Source organism: Primulina eburnea, unplaced genomic scaffold, assembly GCF_022965805.1.
Source record: "Primulina eburnea isolate SZY01 unplaced genomic scaffold, ASM2296580v1 ctg739_ERROPOS11973397, whole genome shotgun sequence".
NCBI classification, from domain to species: Eukaryota; Viridiplantae; Streptophyta; class Magnoliopsida; order Lamiales; family Gesneriaceae; genus Primulina; species Primulina eburnea.
Window position 1 is genome coordinate 3,274,260 of NW_027331510.1, and position 14,196 is coordinate 3,288,455.

The 14,196-nt window shown below is 34.9% G+C and overlaps 3 protein-coding genes across 6 annotated transcripts; 2 read left to right on the forward strand and 1 right to left on the reverse strand.

Annotated features, from left to right (window-relative positions):
* The first annotated feature begins 561 nt into the window (after positions 1 to 561).
* Positions 562 to 4,847, forward strand: LOC140822086 (ent-kaurenoic acid oxidase 2-like). Its single transcript, XM_073182810.1, has 8 exons — positions 562 to 1,117; positions 2,497 to 2,974; positions 3,140 to 3,403; positions 3,800 to 3,889; positions 3,971 to 4,049; positions 4,174 to 4,280; positions 4,398 to 4,519; positions 4,590 to 4,847. Exons 1-8 carry the CDS (start codon positions 894 to 896, stop codon positions 4,693 to 4,695), a joined length of 1,470 nt encoding a protein of 489 aa, XP_073038911.1. The 5' UTR covers positions 562 to 893; the 3' UTR covers positions 4,696 to 4,847.
* A 544-nt stretch (positions 4,848 to 5,391) lies between these two features.
* On the forward strand, positions 5,392 to 9,457 carry LOC140821947 (DAR GTPase 2, mitochondrial). Of its 4 annotated transcripts, XM_073182634.1 has the most exons (10): positions 5,392 to 5,665; positions 6,047 to 6,151; positions 6,713 to 6,790; positions 7,266 to 7,419; positions 7,574 to 7,644; positions 8,143 to 8,239; positions 8,421 to 8,608; positions 8,805 to 8,927; positions 9,010 to 9,045; positions 9,133 to 9,457. In XM_073182634.1, exons 1-9 carry the CDS (start codon positions 5,495 to 5,497, stop codon positions 9,031 to 9,033), a joined length of 1,011 nt encoding a protein of 336 aa, XP_073038735.1. In that variant the 5' UTR covers positions 5,392 to 5,494; the 3' UTR covers positions 9,034 to 9,045; positions 9,133 to 9,457. The 4 variants fall into 4 exon arrangements, with proteins under 4 accessions (XP_073038735.1, XP_073038734.1, XP_073038733.1 ...); XM_073182633.1 differs by having other exon boundaries at positions 5,393 to 5,665; positions 9,010 to 9,457; XM_073182632.1 differs by having other exon boundaries at positions 5,394 to 5,665; positions 8,805 to 9,045; positions 9,133 to 9,456.
* A 1,485-nt stretch (positions 9,458 to 10,942) lies between these two features.
* Positions 10,943 to 12,098, reverse strand: LOC140821869 (AT-hook motif nuclear-localized protein 23-like). Its single transcript, XM_073182522.1, has one exon. The coding sequence runs from the start codon at positions 11,864 to 11,866 to the stop codon at positions 11,048 to 11,050; it is 819 nt and encodes a 272-aa protein (XP_073038623.1). The 5' UTR covers positions 11,867 to 12,098; the 3' UTR covers positions 10,943 to 11,047.
* Positions 12,099 to 14,196: the final 2,098 nt, after the last annotated feature.

Below are 14,196 nucleotides of genomic sequence, written 5' to 3' on the forward strand. Positions count from 1 at the left end.
ACTATTTTTTTTTTTTTAAAAAATAGAGATTAATACTTTAAGAAATATAAATTTTATTAGGTAACGACATAAAAAAAAAAAAAAAAAAACAAGGGATACGAGCGAATAATGTGTTCATGATTATTATATTTACAGTTAGACAAGAATTTTCCAAGCTTCAGCTAACGGCGAAATAAAAAATTTACAAGAATTTTCTAAAGTACAATGATGAAAAAATATTTTTTTAATCTCAATTAGTGGTGTGTGTGAAGAGGAAAAACAACGTTAATTCGGTCGATTCAGAAAGAGTTTACAGTAATACGACTACCTCTATCTCACTAACAATTTGGCTTAAGAAACACCAAACGTAGTTACAAAAATATTAACTTTGAATATTTTTGAAGTCGTTTTCGACATTCGTAAATGTAAACACCTGTCAGCTCTAAGACAAACTCCAAAACACAACGTTGTGTTATTCTAATTTGGGACCATCGTCGCACGTTGTATCTAAGCCCATACAAACACGACGACAAAACGAATAGAACCAGGCCGGCAAATTTAGCTTCTTATATGTTCTGTTTTCCATTTATATACATACAGAAATTACATCCCCTCAATTCATCCACTTTATTATTAATATATATACATACTTATTTGTTTGAAACAAATCCACTACGTCTCTCTGCCTCACCTTTATATGCACTATCATAGTACTCGGAAAAGGACTCGTGCGAGTATCAAACTTCTTCTCTTCTGGTTTTTTCTGCTGTTCCTCCTTCAACATCTTTGTTGCCAATCACACAGTTACCCCTTTTCAATTTCAAGAAAATCAAGCTCAAAATCTTGAAAAGGTCACTCCTTTTGATATTCTGACAGCCTTTTCTCCTGCCCTGCTACTAGTTAAGTCGTGGAAGATGGGTTGGATGGTTGTATTGTTGGGTTGTTTTTGTGGGGTTTTTATGGTGAAATGGGCGTTAAAGAGTGTAAATTGCTGGCATTGTGAGAGGGGATTGGGTGACAAAAGGTATGAACTTCCGCCAGGTGATTTCGGTTGGCCGTTTATCGGCAACATGTGGTCCTTCCTCAGAGCTTTCAAGTCTGCCAATCCTGAATCTTTCATCTCCTACTTCGTCAACAGGTCACCATCTCTTTCTATTTACAGAGTTTCTGTCTCTGTGTGTGTGTGTGTGTGTGTATTCATGTAACCTATGACAGGGGACAAGAGAGTTAGGGAGTGATTTCACTTATTTATGAAAGAATGAACAAAATTTTAAATTTTTTAATCCATCGCTCTCAATTTTCACTCTTTCATTTTTAGGTACTTGTATATGTTTGTGCGCATATACTATAGACTATGGTCATATAGTATTCAGTGTTCACCATCACTTGGATGAAGTGCACCAGAATGCTGTAATAAAAAAGAAAAATAAAAGGAATGTGTCGTGTATGGACTGAGAATCTTTGGAGCAGGCATGAAGTTGACATATTCTGTGTTACTCTCTTTTTTTTTATCATTCATTTTTAGGCGCATTATTTAGTTATTTTTCGATATATAACATAATAAGTCTCATGGAATGCAGAAAGATGGCATGTGATAATTAATTATTGCCCCCATGTTTAGTTTATCAGTAATTGGTTGTTTAACTTTGTATCTTTTGTGTGCTTTAGTAATTTACATTGTCAGAAGTGTAAAAAGTGAATGTGTTTTTTTTTACATCTTTTTATCAGTTAGGATTAGTCAAATGTCTGGTAAATGAAAAAATTAGTGTCCGTCACTCTCACAACTCGCACAAAAAATTACTCTATCGACCAGAACAAGTTGGGTCTGATCAAAACTCGACATCATAATTAGAATTTATTCCGGAAACACTAACAAAAATTTCACAAACTATTATTCCATTCCATAAATGTTACAATGATTTATATATATATGTTAAAAAAAGAAAAGAAAAGAAAACTCTCGAAAGTATTTGAGTTGTCATGTCAATCTTGTTATGACGTGACACATCCGGTTTATTTTCTCATCATAAATTTGACTTCTTTTCTAAATTTCACGTCTTACCGAATCACATCTATTCGTTTTGCTTTTCTGTGTTTGTTTCTTACATCATATGGAATGGTGAAACTAAATTTATTTGGTAACTTCTATTAGTTTCAAGTTGTTCAAAGACGATTGTGATTTCGATATTTTATATTGTCAATTTAATTTTAGTCCGATATTTTTGTTTTTGTTTGTGATTTTAGCTACATTTTATGATGAGTTATTTTGATATGAGACTGATCAAAGTTTTCGATGAAAATGACTAAAATTATATAAAAAAATTTAAATTACATGGCTAAGCACATAATTCAATTGTTATTAGTCTATTGAGAATACGATGACACCATTTTCACGTTTCCCTTGGATTTTTACATTCTCACGTCTCAGATTGAATGTTCGAAATTTAATCGATTTCATTGATATATTACTCGATCCGGTATATAATAATGCTCTGCTTTTTTTCCAAAAAATTGCAGATTTGGACATACTGGAATGTACAAGGTGTACATGTTTGGCAACCCTAGTATAATTGTTACCACAGCAGAAACATGTCGGAGAGTTTTAACTGACGATGACTCGTTCAAGCCAGGTTGGCCATCGGCCACCATGAACCTCATCGGGAAGAATTCTTTCGTCGGAATTTTCGATGAGGAGCATAGGCGGCTGCGCAAGTTGACATCAGCACCTGTGAACGGGCAAGATGCGCTATCTGTTTACCTGAAATATATAGAAGATAATGTGGTATCGGCCTTAGAAAAATGGGCAGAGATTGGGCAAATCGAGTTCTTGACTGAACTTAGGAAACTAACTTTTAAGATAATAATGTACATTTTCTTGAGCTCAGAAAGTGAAGCTGTTATGGAAACTTTGGAGAGGGAGTATACCGCATTGAATTATGGAATCAGAGCTATGGCAATCAATATTCCTGGATTTTCTTACCATAAGGCACTTAAGGTAATTAGCATTGCTGAATGTGTTCGATCTATGTAGTAAAGATTGCACCTTTTGTGACATGTTTTTTGTATTCAAGACACTGAATTAGATAATAATAATCCAATGTGAGTGATCATAAAAAGATCTTCTCAAATTTGATTCTTAAGTCAACTGTTGATCATTCAGGCTCGTAAAAAACTTGTCGCTGTTCTTCAAGGTATAGTGACAGAACGTAGGGAGCGGAGGAGGAAACATCTGCCAAGCGAGAGGAAAGACATGATGGATGCTCTAATGAATGCCGAAGACGAGTATGGTAGAAGATTGAATGACGAAGAGATTATCGACATTTTGGTCATGTACCTAAATGCTGGCCATGAATCCTCGGGGCATATTACTATGTGGGCAACACTGTTCCTCCAAAACCATCCCCATGTGTTTGAAAAAGCTAAGGTAACGTTAAATATTTCAGGGAATGGAATAAACTGAGTTTTCTGCTATATATTTGTATGTTAAATGAGAGCTTAATGTTGTGCTATCAGTGTAGCAACTGCTGGCTCTATTCTTATGTACTAATCCATTTGGCTTGATGATGAGATAATAACACTCCAATTATTAAAAAAACTTGAGCTAAATAAGAGACGATAGTCACGATACAAGGACGTTGAATCCCATCCTATTTTGTCATTTTTGCATCAATTCTACTACCATAGGAAACAGTAGTTTTACTTTTTAAAGTCACGCAGAATCCCACTTCCTTGAAATGGCCATCAGTATTGCGCTTTAAACTCCTTTTTCTCGCTATATTCATGACGATTTTTTTTTATATAAAATGTGGGATGCATTCAGGCAGAGCAAGAAGAAATTGTGAAAAACAGGCCACCAGGCCAACAAGGTTTGACCCTTAGAGAAGTTAGACAAATGGAGTATCTTTCCAAGGTTTGCTGTCTTACTAACTCATTGACGATGTCGGCTTCAGATTCCTTTATTCTTAAAAAATTATGCTTGTAAATCTCATAGGTAATCGATGAAACACTTCGCGTCGTTACATTCTCACTTGTGGTCTTCCGAGAGGCAAGGAAGGATGTTAGCATCAGTGGTAAAACTACCATGTCAACCATCCATGCCCTTTTAGATTTTGTTCATGCATAGAGCATGGTTCTTAAATGGACTGTGTCCGACAAAAAAGTCACGTTTTCTTGATTTGATTCTTCAATCTTCAGGTTACACGATCCCGAAAGGATGGAAAGTTTTGGTATGGTTTAGGGGTGTTCATCTAGATCCTGAAACATATGTTGAACCGAAGAAGTTCGATCCTTCGAGATGGGATGTGAGTTTCTTTGCGATTGAAATATAGCGCTAAGTTTTTCTGGTGGCGCTATGGGCATATTATGTGATTTATTATACTTCAGTCTCTAATCCTAATACGTCCCAATATAATGTGCAGGGATTCACACCCAAAGCCGGGAATTTTATTCCTTTCGGTGCTGGAAGCAGATTGTGCCCCGGAAACGATCTTGCCAAGATCGAAATCGCGATATTTCTTCACTATTTTGTCTTAAATTACAAGTTCGTCCTCTCATCGCTTTCTTGATTTTTCTGGGGAAAATTTCTTAATATTTTTCGTTGCTTGTTGCAGGCTTGAGAGACAAAATCCCGCGAGTCCATTGATGTACCTACCACATTCCAGGCCTAAAGACAATTGTCTAGGGAGGATAAGAAGAGTTGTTACTCGAAATGTATAGTTCTGGATTTTTTTTATTTTTATTTTCACGTTGAAAATCCTCGTCTTCTTTTTTGGCTCCTAAATAATATTATATTATTTCCACCATCCCCATCTTTCATTGAATCGAATGATATTTGATGCTACGAGTTGTTTACAATTATCCAACAGCCCCACATTCGACCCTATTTCCGACAAATCGTTATATTATTTGGTGTGTTCGATATAATCATTATATAATACCATTTTTTAATGTGTTCTATTCAGTTCGACACTTATTTATAATACTGTTCGGAAAAAAACCACTACAAAAGAACTTCAATTTTTTAAATATCTCCGAAAAAAAATGTAACTCGACTTTAAAATCTCAACTCAATCCCTAACCTGAATTCTTGATTTTTCTGAGAAAAATTTCTTAATATCATAATATTTGAATTTGACTGAACACAAATTTAACATTTGAGGATGAGTTCAAACTCGGATGAGTATAAATCCTGCTAATTGCATTCGACAAGTCATTTTGAATTATTCGGAACTTGGCTCTAGCTTATATTCGATTATTTATTGACAACGGGACGATCCATTTTGACTGCTCCAGTTAAACGATCAATTGGGTCGAATCCCGGGGCGAACCCGAACTATGACCATTCTGTCCTTAGACGGGTACTGACCCACCCAAGTCAAACTAAAATTTTATCCGGCCCGTAAAAGATATTGATGGGCTGATCTTATATTCAGGTTGATTCTCCTTTTTTTTCCCGAACTGTTTGGGTGTATTAATGTGAACCTATGCTAAACACTCCTTTAGCCTCGAACTGTGAATGATGGCGGCCACGGCTAGTCTAATTCAAAAGATAGGAGAAGCAGTAAAGCAGGTGGCTGCAAACAGAGGCTCAGATTGGTGGTACACTCCTCACATGGCCGCCGCTTCTCGCGCCATTGCTGAACGCTTACCACTTGTCGACATTATTCTTGAAGTCAGAGATTCCAGGGTAGATTTCCTATCATTATAATTTTTACGTGGTTCATACGCCCTTCACGTGTTTGTTGAAATGTTTGTGTGAGCCAGAGTCCGTTACTTGTCGACGCATGAATTCATGGATTTCAAATGTTTGGTGAAGTGCCGGGATCCACTAAATAAAGTTTCTAGCTTTAACCGGATTGATCGGGCCGGTTCCCTTTTTAACCGTTTATTGGAGTTGAAAATTGCTTTTTCTTTGAAATAGAATTTAAATTTTCTATTTGGGGATGGCCTATCTTTCTGGATGGAATCCGTGCCTAAGCATAATATAGCAGCTTATCTGTTAAAGATGATGTGCTTGTAGGAGAAACATGAGAAATAACTTGCCCATCTATATTTTCTTCATTTTTAGATTCCATGGTCGTCAGAATACGGGCAATTGAGGAAATTAACTCCGTCCGCGAGGCACATCATAGTGCTGAATAAAAAGGATCTGGCAAACCGCTATCAGACAAAGGTGTTTGGTTGGTTATGTATAATTTCTTTTGGCTGTGCACAGCTTATATTTTACTTGTTGTCACTTTTCACAGTTGTGAATGGCATGTTATATCAGATTCAGATGTGATACTCTAGGTAAAGGGATAGAAGTAAAAAACAAAATGGTGCCTTTGGAGCCCTCGGGTTTTGAAGCTTTCACATAGGAAGTGTGGCTAGTATGTAATAGTTACATTCACATTCGTTAGCATATGATGTAAATAGATCAGATATCTCGAGCAGTTTACTAGTTTATTGACATGCCTCTTCTTTTATTCCCGTTTCTGTTTTGCATGTTAAAGCAGTTTTAGTTTCCCTTATAAGTTATGATTGGCGAATAATATATATCTGCGCATAGAAATATGTAGACTTGCAACATTCTTGATTATGCTTTTGAAAGTTGAATTTTTTCTATATCAAATATTAGCTGTGATTTATTTTTTATTCACCTAATGACTTCGACTTTTCAGTCAAAACATTTACAGTATCTATATTTCCGAATACATGTTCTACTCTCAAGTAATATTGCATTTTGCCTGTGCAGGAATGGCTTAGGTTTTTGAAGGAACATAACTGCTCTTCTTTTGCAGTCAATTCCCATAATAAGGAAAATGTCCAGGAGGTAATTGTGCTGTCATTTTCAAATATAATCCATCATCTGAAGTGCAGCTAGTGTGCAGCCATCCAATGGCTATTATTTGACGAGGACATATAATCTTTATCATGCTGATCTTTTTGCATAAAATATCAGGTGATTGCAGCCATGTTCCATGGCTTATTACTGATATCTCCCCACCATAATTCATCATACAAGTTTCGTCCTTAGGTTCTAAATTGTTCTTAATTTCCTAAAAATGTCTAGTGAAAGGTGTAAAATGACTATTTTATCCCAAATCGTGTACTTTTTTAATAAAAAAATAATCCTAAAATACATGAACCGTCGAATGATTGCTGGCAACTCCATAAATACTTTTTTCTAATTTTTCAAATACAAGGCTTTGTTTGTGAAGCCTCCCAACTATCTTCATCCCACCTTTTAAATGACATTAATTTTGTTGATGTCATTATGATCTTACTATCATACTAACAACTCGCAGTTCTTGAACTTTATACAAGCCAGAGTCAAAGAAATGAACAAAATGGATCATCATCTTGCTAATACCATATCATTAATGCTTGTTGGTATTCCTAACGTGGGAAAATCTGCGCTAGCCAATGCTTTACATCAGGTTGGAAGGATTACAGCGGCAGGTGCTGATTTCTTCGTTCATATAACACCACCGAATCATTAAAAAATTTGTTTCATAGTCATGCATTTCATATAGTTTTGCCACCTTTTCTTGCTTTTCCTTTCCAAATATAAAATTTATGCTTCTAAATTTACAAGACGTTCATTGATTTGAAGAGAAAGGGAAGTTAAAACATTCTATTGTGAGTCCACAGCCAGGCGAGACAAAGTGTATAAGCAGCTTAAAGGTACGGAATTCTATTCACATGCATTGACACACTATTTAATGAGCAAACCTTGTAATTTAATGGTTTTGAAAAGATTGTGAGAATTCGAAGTCGCTGCTGGTGAAACTTATTAGACAAAGTCTTTCTAGTGGCCCCTATCCTAAGGCCTGAGCTGTGACTAACCCTCTTTCCATTACAACTTGCACCAAAATTAAATTACTGAGCCGACTGAACAAGTATATATATTTTTATTCAATTCTGATACCTTGTTTGCATCAGTAGGTATTTGATATCGTGGTATTTGACCGTTAATTTTCTATCCAACTTTATCTTGCCATTTGTTTCTTAGGTCTTTATAGTTTCTGCTTATCTTGTGATCTTTAATTTGTTACGCATACAACTTGTATCTCCCCAGTTCATCTGCCTGGTAGCATTCTTGTTCTGTTGTTCCTCTTGTGCTGTTTCCTCCAAGCTTCTTAAATATCGTAAATTATTTTACTTAAAAACATTCAATGGCAGATTGCTAGCCATCCAAATGTCTATGTCTTGGACACTCCAGGTATTTTACCTTCCAAGATAAATGATGATTGGGTATGCTCCAAGCTTGCTTTAACAGGTACCATTATTTAATTGATGAAGTATATATTTGTGTTCCACTTTGTGCCTAAATAAACGGAAAACGTAAAAACACTCTCACGTGTTTATACGCACGTGCAACCACTCACATATGAAATCAGTAGTGTGTTCCAAGTGTAGAGTTTTAAAGGAGATTTTCAGATCTTGTTTGCAAAATGCAGGAGCAATCAAAGATAGTGCAGTTGGAGAAATAGAACTCGTCCAATATTTCCTATCGATTCTTAACTCCAGTGACGAATACACGAAATGGGGAAAGTTATCTGGCATAGAAATTGGAGGATTATCAAGTGAAGGAGGAACAGATCTGGACAAAAGACGGAAAAAACAATATCCAACAGATCACACTCAGGTAATCTGTTTGTGTTTAAATTAGAAAGAATGCATTGCAACATTTTCTACTCTCCAAGCATCTTACCATGTTCCAACACACTTTCTTGATGATAAGTTCGGGATGACACAAAGAAGCTGCACATCTTTCTCTTGTTTCTCCACGTGGTATCCTGATACATTTCCAAACACTACCGTTATGATGATTTTTCATCCAGGACTTCATTGTCAACAATGTAAGACGGACCCTTTTTGAGGCCATCTCATCATTTAAGGGTGACTTAGAAAACAGAAAAGATATGGCACGACTTATGGAAGAAGAGTTCAAACTTCTTCTGAAGGTTTTCCATCTTCCTTTAGAATCAGAAGAAGAAACTAATTGTAAGAGGGTAGCCACCAAATTACTAAATCTGTTTCGTACAGGACGACTTGGCCATTATACGTTAGACTCAATTCCAAGTAAAGCTCTATCCATTTCCTTTTGATATACCGAAGTACATATAGCTCTGCTCTGATAAGTTTATTACCCTGTCGAGTGATCTGAAGGATAGACGCTTCCTTTCGACCCACACAGTCAAGGAAGATGATTGCTAAAGCTACAATTTTAGGAGCAACTGTGTTCCGGTACTGCTTTGAAGGCGCCTTGAATGGTGCCTGGGGGAGTGTCCCATGGTGTCACCAAGTTCTTGAAGCCAATGTTCACCCGGCCCTAAAGAACTGGACTTAGGAAGTGTTTCTATTCATATTTGGTCAACAAGTTTGTTTTGATCAATGGTAGAGAGTGTTCATATAAGATTTGAATTCTAATTGCAAACTGAAATTTTCATATATAAGTCAACATGAAATCTAACCTGCAATTATTTCTTGGGAAATTTCCCAAAATTCATTTAAAAATTATTCCGAAAATTCAGCACATTGTTTTACCTCAAGGTAACCCGACAAACCAATAATAAACATCTAGTATGTGGAATTATTCAGTTTTAAAGAAAGAAACTGGCCAACAACTTGAACCCATTATACTTGTAGATCATATTGCCTCTAGAAGTACACTTGTTTTTTTTTAAATTAAAATTTTCAAAATCAAATAAAATGCGTACAGTGAAATCATTTTCTATAAAATTACCACTCCAATCAACATTTTCTAACCTCCTCACCTGCAGCCCGTTTGGTCAAATTAAGAAGGTCTTGAAAAAAGTAAAAAAAAAATGCATTTCTCAAAAAATGTAATGTTTGATCACAAAAACCATTTTAAAAAACACTTGCAAAATTTTTTTTTGTCAGTTGAAATTTATGATTTTTTGATTTTTACTTCTAGTTCATTTTAAAAAATTATAATAACAACATTATTTTATATTTATCCAAACGTCAAAACTGTTTTTGTTTTTTAAAAGAAAACACTTAAAAAAATTGGACTTATTTAGATGTTTTTTTTAAAAAAAAAAAACTATCGAACTTTTGTATTTGAGCTTCTGCTCATAATACCATATATGAGCTTAACGTGAATTAGCTCAGAAGTTTATCTAATACATATTTAAGAATAAAGTCGTTATAAAAAAAATTTTAAAAAAATATATATAGCTTAATGTGTGTATATATATATATATATATATATATATATATATATATATATATATATATATATATATATATATATTACAAGTTATTATAAAAGGAGTATGTCTCTTGTGAGATGTTCGTACAGATCTTTATTCGTAAGACGAGTCGACTTTGCTCATATTTACAATGAAAGTAATATTTTTATTATAAATAATAATTTTTTTATAAGTGATTCAAATAAAATATCTACCTCACAAAATTGACACGTGAAACCGTTTATCATCGGAAGGGCCTACTAGTCTAAATAATGCTTGCCAATTTAGTCATGGGATGCTAGCAAGATTGGTATGACTTTTACCATTTCTTGGAGTGTACTCCGCTAATTAAGTCAAACAAGATTAATTGTTGAATTAAGTGAAGCATTCTGTCAAAACTTAATTCATTCAAAAGAAATTTTTAGTTACAGATTTCGATTAAGGAAATTTTTTTGCACGAAATATCATTAATTAATTATTTTTTCCTTGAAAAAAATAAATTTCTAATTTTGATTATTGCTTGGTAATCCAATTTTAATCATGCTCGATTAATTCTCTCCTTATTATTTCATCAGTTTTACTCATAAATGTGAAGCAATGAATTTGTGTGTGTGTGTGTGTGTGTATAAGAAGAAAGATTAATGTTGTTTCTCATTAAGATAATTTATGCATAATCAAACAGCAAATATTTTATCGCGATTAAATTATAGATAAGATGACTACTTAAGAGTTATTATTTTGAGGATTACGATTTTTTATTTTAAAAAAAAAAATTGTTAACAAAAACGATGAAATAAATGTACAATAACATGGAGAGGATGTCCGGACGATGACACTTGAAAATTGTCAAACCTTTTAGTTAAGCAATATTAAAACTGTGGCCGGCCGATGCCGCCTGGGTTTCCGGCGGCGGGGCAATCGCCCTCCATTGGAAGCTGGCCGTTGTACATATTATTAAATGGCAAATTCAAGAAAGGAAGCCCAAATGATGGATCATGAAACTGATGGCCACCACCTACTCCGCCTTTCACGCCGCCATCCGACAGTCGAAGCCCCTCCTCCCCCTCCTCATCCTCCTCCTCGTCGTCTAACGGCAGTCTTTCATACGCCACATTGGTAAACGAGGCTGCAATTATGGTAACTGGGCCCGAGGCAATCAACGCACCGACAACATTCCCTCCCACCACTTGCCCTTGTCCACCGGCCAAGTATATGGTTAAACTGGTGGCACCCGGCGGCGCGGGCGGTGGAAGGAACGAGCCCGACAGCGACAATATCTCGAACCGCCCATTCAAAGTCACTACCGACCCCCCCGCAGCCGGCTGCCGCAAACTCACGTTATTGACGATTCCAGTACCGCTTAATACACAAATCCCCTTCTGCCGCTTCCTGGCGTAACTCGCCACAGCCGAAAACACGTCGGTGCCGCTGCCAACCTCCAAGATATGTGATCTAAGCGTGTTCGCGCTTTCTCGTGTCACGAATACTGGAGGCTTAGGCTTGTTCTTGGAGCCCGGTGGACGGCCTCTTGGCCTACGCACCGCTGCATCGAGGGAACCCGGATATGAATTATCTATATTATCCCCGGAAAAGTAGTTGCGGTTAGGTTCATCGTCGGAATTCGGCTGCGGTTGGAGATGGATCTGAGAAACAAAGTGAGAAGCTGAACTCAAGTCCAAACCAGACATTTTTCACCCTTAAAAGGTCGAGCAGTAAACTACAAAATGATTAAAGAAAAATAAAATATTCAAATAAAGTATGATGGATTGAGCAAAAAAGAATATCACAGAATTCAAGCACATGAATTGGAAGCATGGAGGGAATAGAAATTAACAGGAAACAAGTCGACAGATAGAAAAGGTCGAGGAAAGAGGGAGAGGATGGAATGTCACATAAATTTCAATACATACAATCAAAAATATTAATTTTATCTCCGCATATGAATCAGATATTCTCTCTTTTATATATAGATAAGATGGACATTTTATGTTTAATATATATATATATATATATATATATATATTGTGTGTGTGTATGTGGTGTATAACTTGTAATCGTTTTCTTGTGATTTGATTTGATGTGTATGAAATTAATCGTGTATGTTCATTGTATTCATCTCCAATGAAAGTATTCATGATGATGATGCATATATACATTGATGTGACATGTGATTATGACTTTTTTTAAGGTAAACATAAAATTTATCTGCATATTTACGGTAATTTTTATTTATTTACATATATCTATTAATATTTTCTAATTCTACATTTTGGTAAAAACTTGTGTGAACTTACCTTTTTAAAACGTAAAATTAATTAAGGAGTATAGTTTTTTCTTGGTTATAACGTGATGATTTTATATTGGGTGTTGCAATTTATTTTAAAGAGAAATTAAACATTTCATTAAACATCGAATAGAACACATAACAAGAAACTTCATATTATCTTGACACTCAAATATGATTCCATGGGGATAAAGTTTCCACTGATGTGACGTGGTCATAAAGTTTCGTTTCAAATATTTTTTTTTTATTAAGTCAAAGTTCATGATCTTGTTTTGAAAAAAAAAAAAAAAAAAAAAAAACCTTGCAAATGCTTTTATTAAGGTTGGCATTTTCACGTACCACTCGATAGAAAACTTCTGATATTTCTAATACGCGGTGGGGATAAAACTTCTAATGCAAATGTGAGAGAAAAAGAATATATATATATATATATCTATATATATATATATAATATATATATATATATATATATATATATATATATATAGATATATATATATTTGATCGAATGACTTGTCAATTAATTCTTTAGAAAAACACAAAACTTCAAGCTTCGTTTGATAAGAACTTTTAAATAAATTATATATATATATTATATATATTTATATATATATATATATATTTATATATATGTGTGTGTGTGTAAAAACTGTGTGAGACGGTCTCACGGTTGTATTTGTGTTAATAGATATCTTATTTGGATAATCTATGAAAAATATTAATTTTTATGCTAAGGCTTCGTTTGTTGGAAGGATATGATAAACTATTATTATTACGTAAATGATAAAGAAAATGATTTTGGTAGGATTGTAATATATGGTGTAAATAATATTATGTTTGTAAGATTTTTAGGTAGAATAATTTTGAATTTTTGGATGAAAAGACGAAATTGCTCTTCTACCTTTTCTTGTGCGTTCAGGGAGAAAGAAAAACTTGAAATAGTTATGTATAGAATACTATCGATTGATTGGTTGAAATTAGCGACGGATTTTAAAAACCGTCGCTATTAGCGACAGTTTTTGAGAAACCGTCGCCGATCTAGTTTTGAATTATTTTAGTTACTAAAAAATTTGACATTTAGCGACTGTTTGAAAACAAACTGTCGCTAATTGCGACGGTTTTTTTCAAACCGTCGCTAAACAGCTGTCGGCCGCCGGTCCATCGCCTGTAGGCCGGTGCTGGGCCGCGGTTGGCGGTCCGTCGGCGGTCGACCGGTGGTCGGCAGGCGGCGGTTGTGGAGGCGGCAGTCGGTGGCGGGAAGTGGTGGTAAGTTTGATTTTAGGCGGGAAGTGGTGGTGAGTTTGAATTTAGGAGAAAGATAAAATTAGAAAAATAGGAGGTATTAAGAGTGAGATAAATAATCCTAGGGGGTGAGGAGTTATATTTTAACCTACTAATATAATTAATCATTCATAGAGGGTTGACTTGGTAAAAAAACACCCGGCTCGGATATAAATTATTTCCTAATCACCCAACAAACTTACTAGAGTATTACTTTTTTTGAATATAGTAGGGTTGAATTGTCTCATTAAAGATTCGTGGATCGTTTCACCAGAGACCTATGTCGACATGCGGCCACCTGGTACATAGATATTTTTTGAAAACGTGCACGTTTTTTTGATATGCAGAGGAAAAACTAAATAATATCTTCAAAGAACACTTTGTACTGAGTATTTTGCAGTAAATGCTAAAATACCTAACAAATCTATAATTTTTAAATCATTTATTAATTCT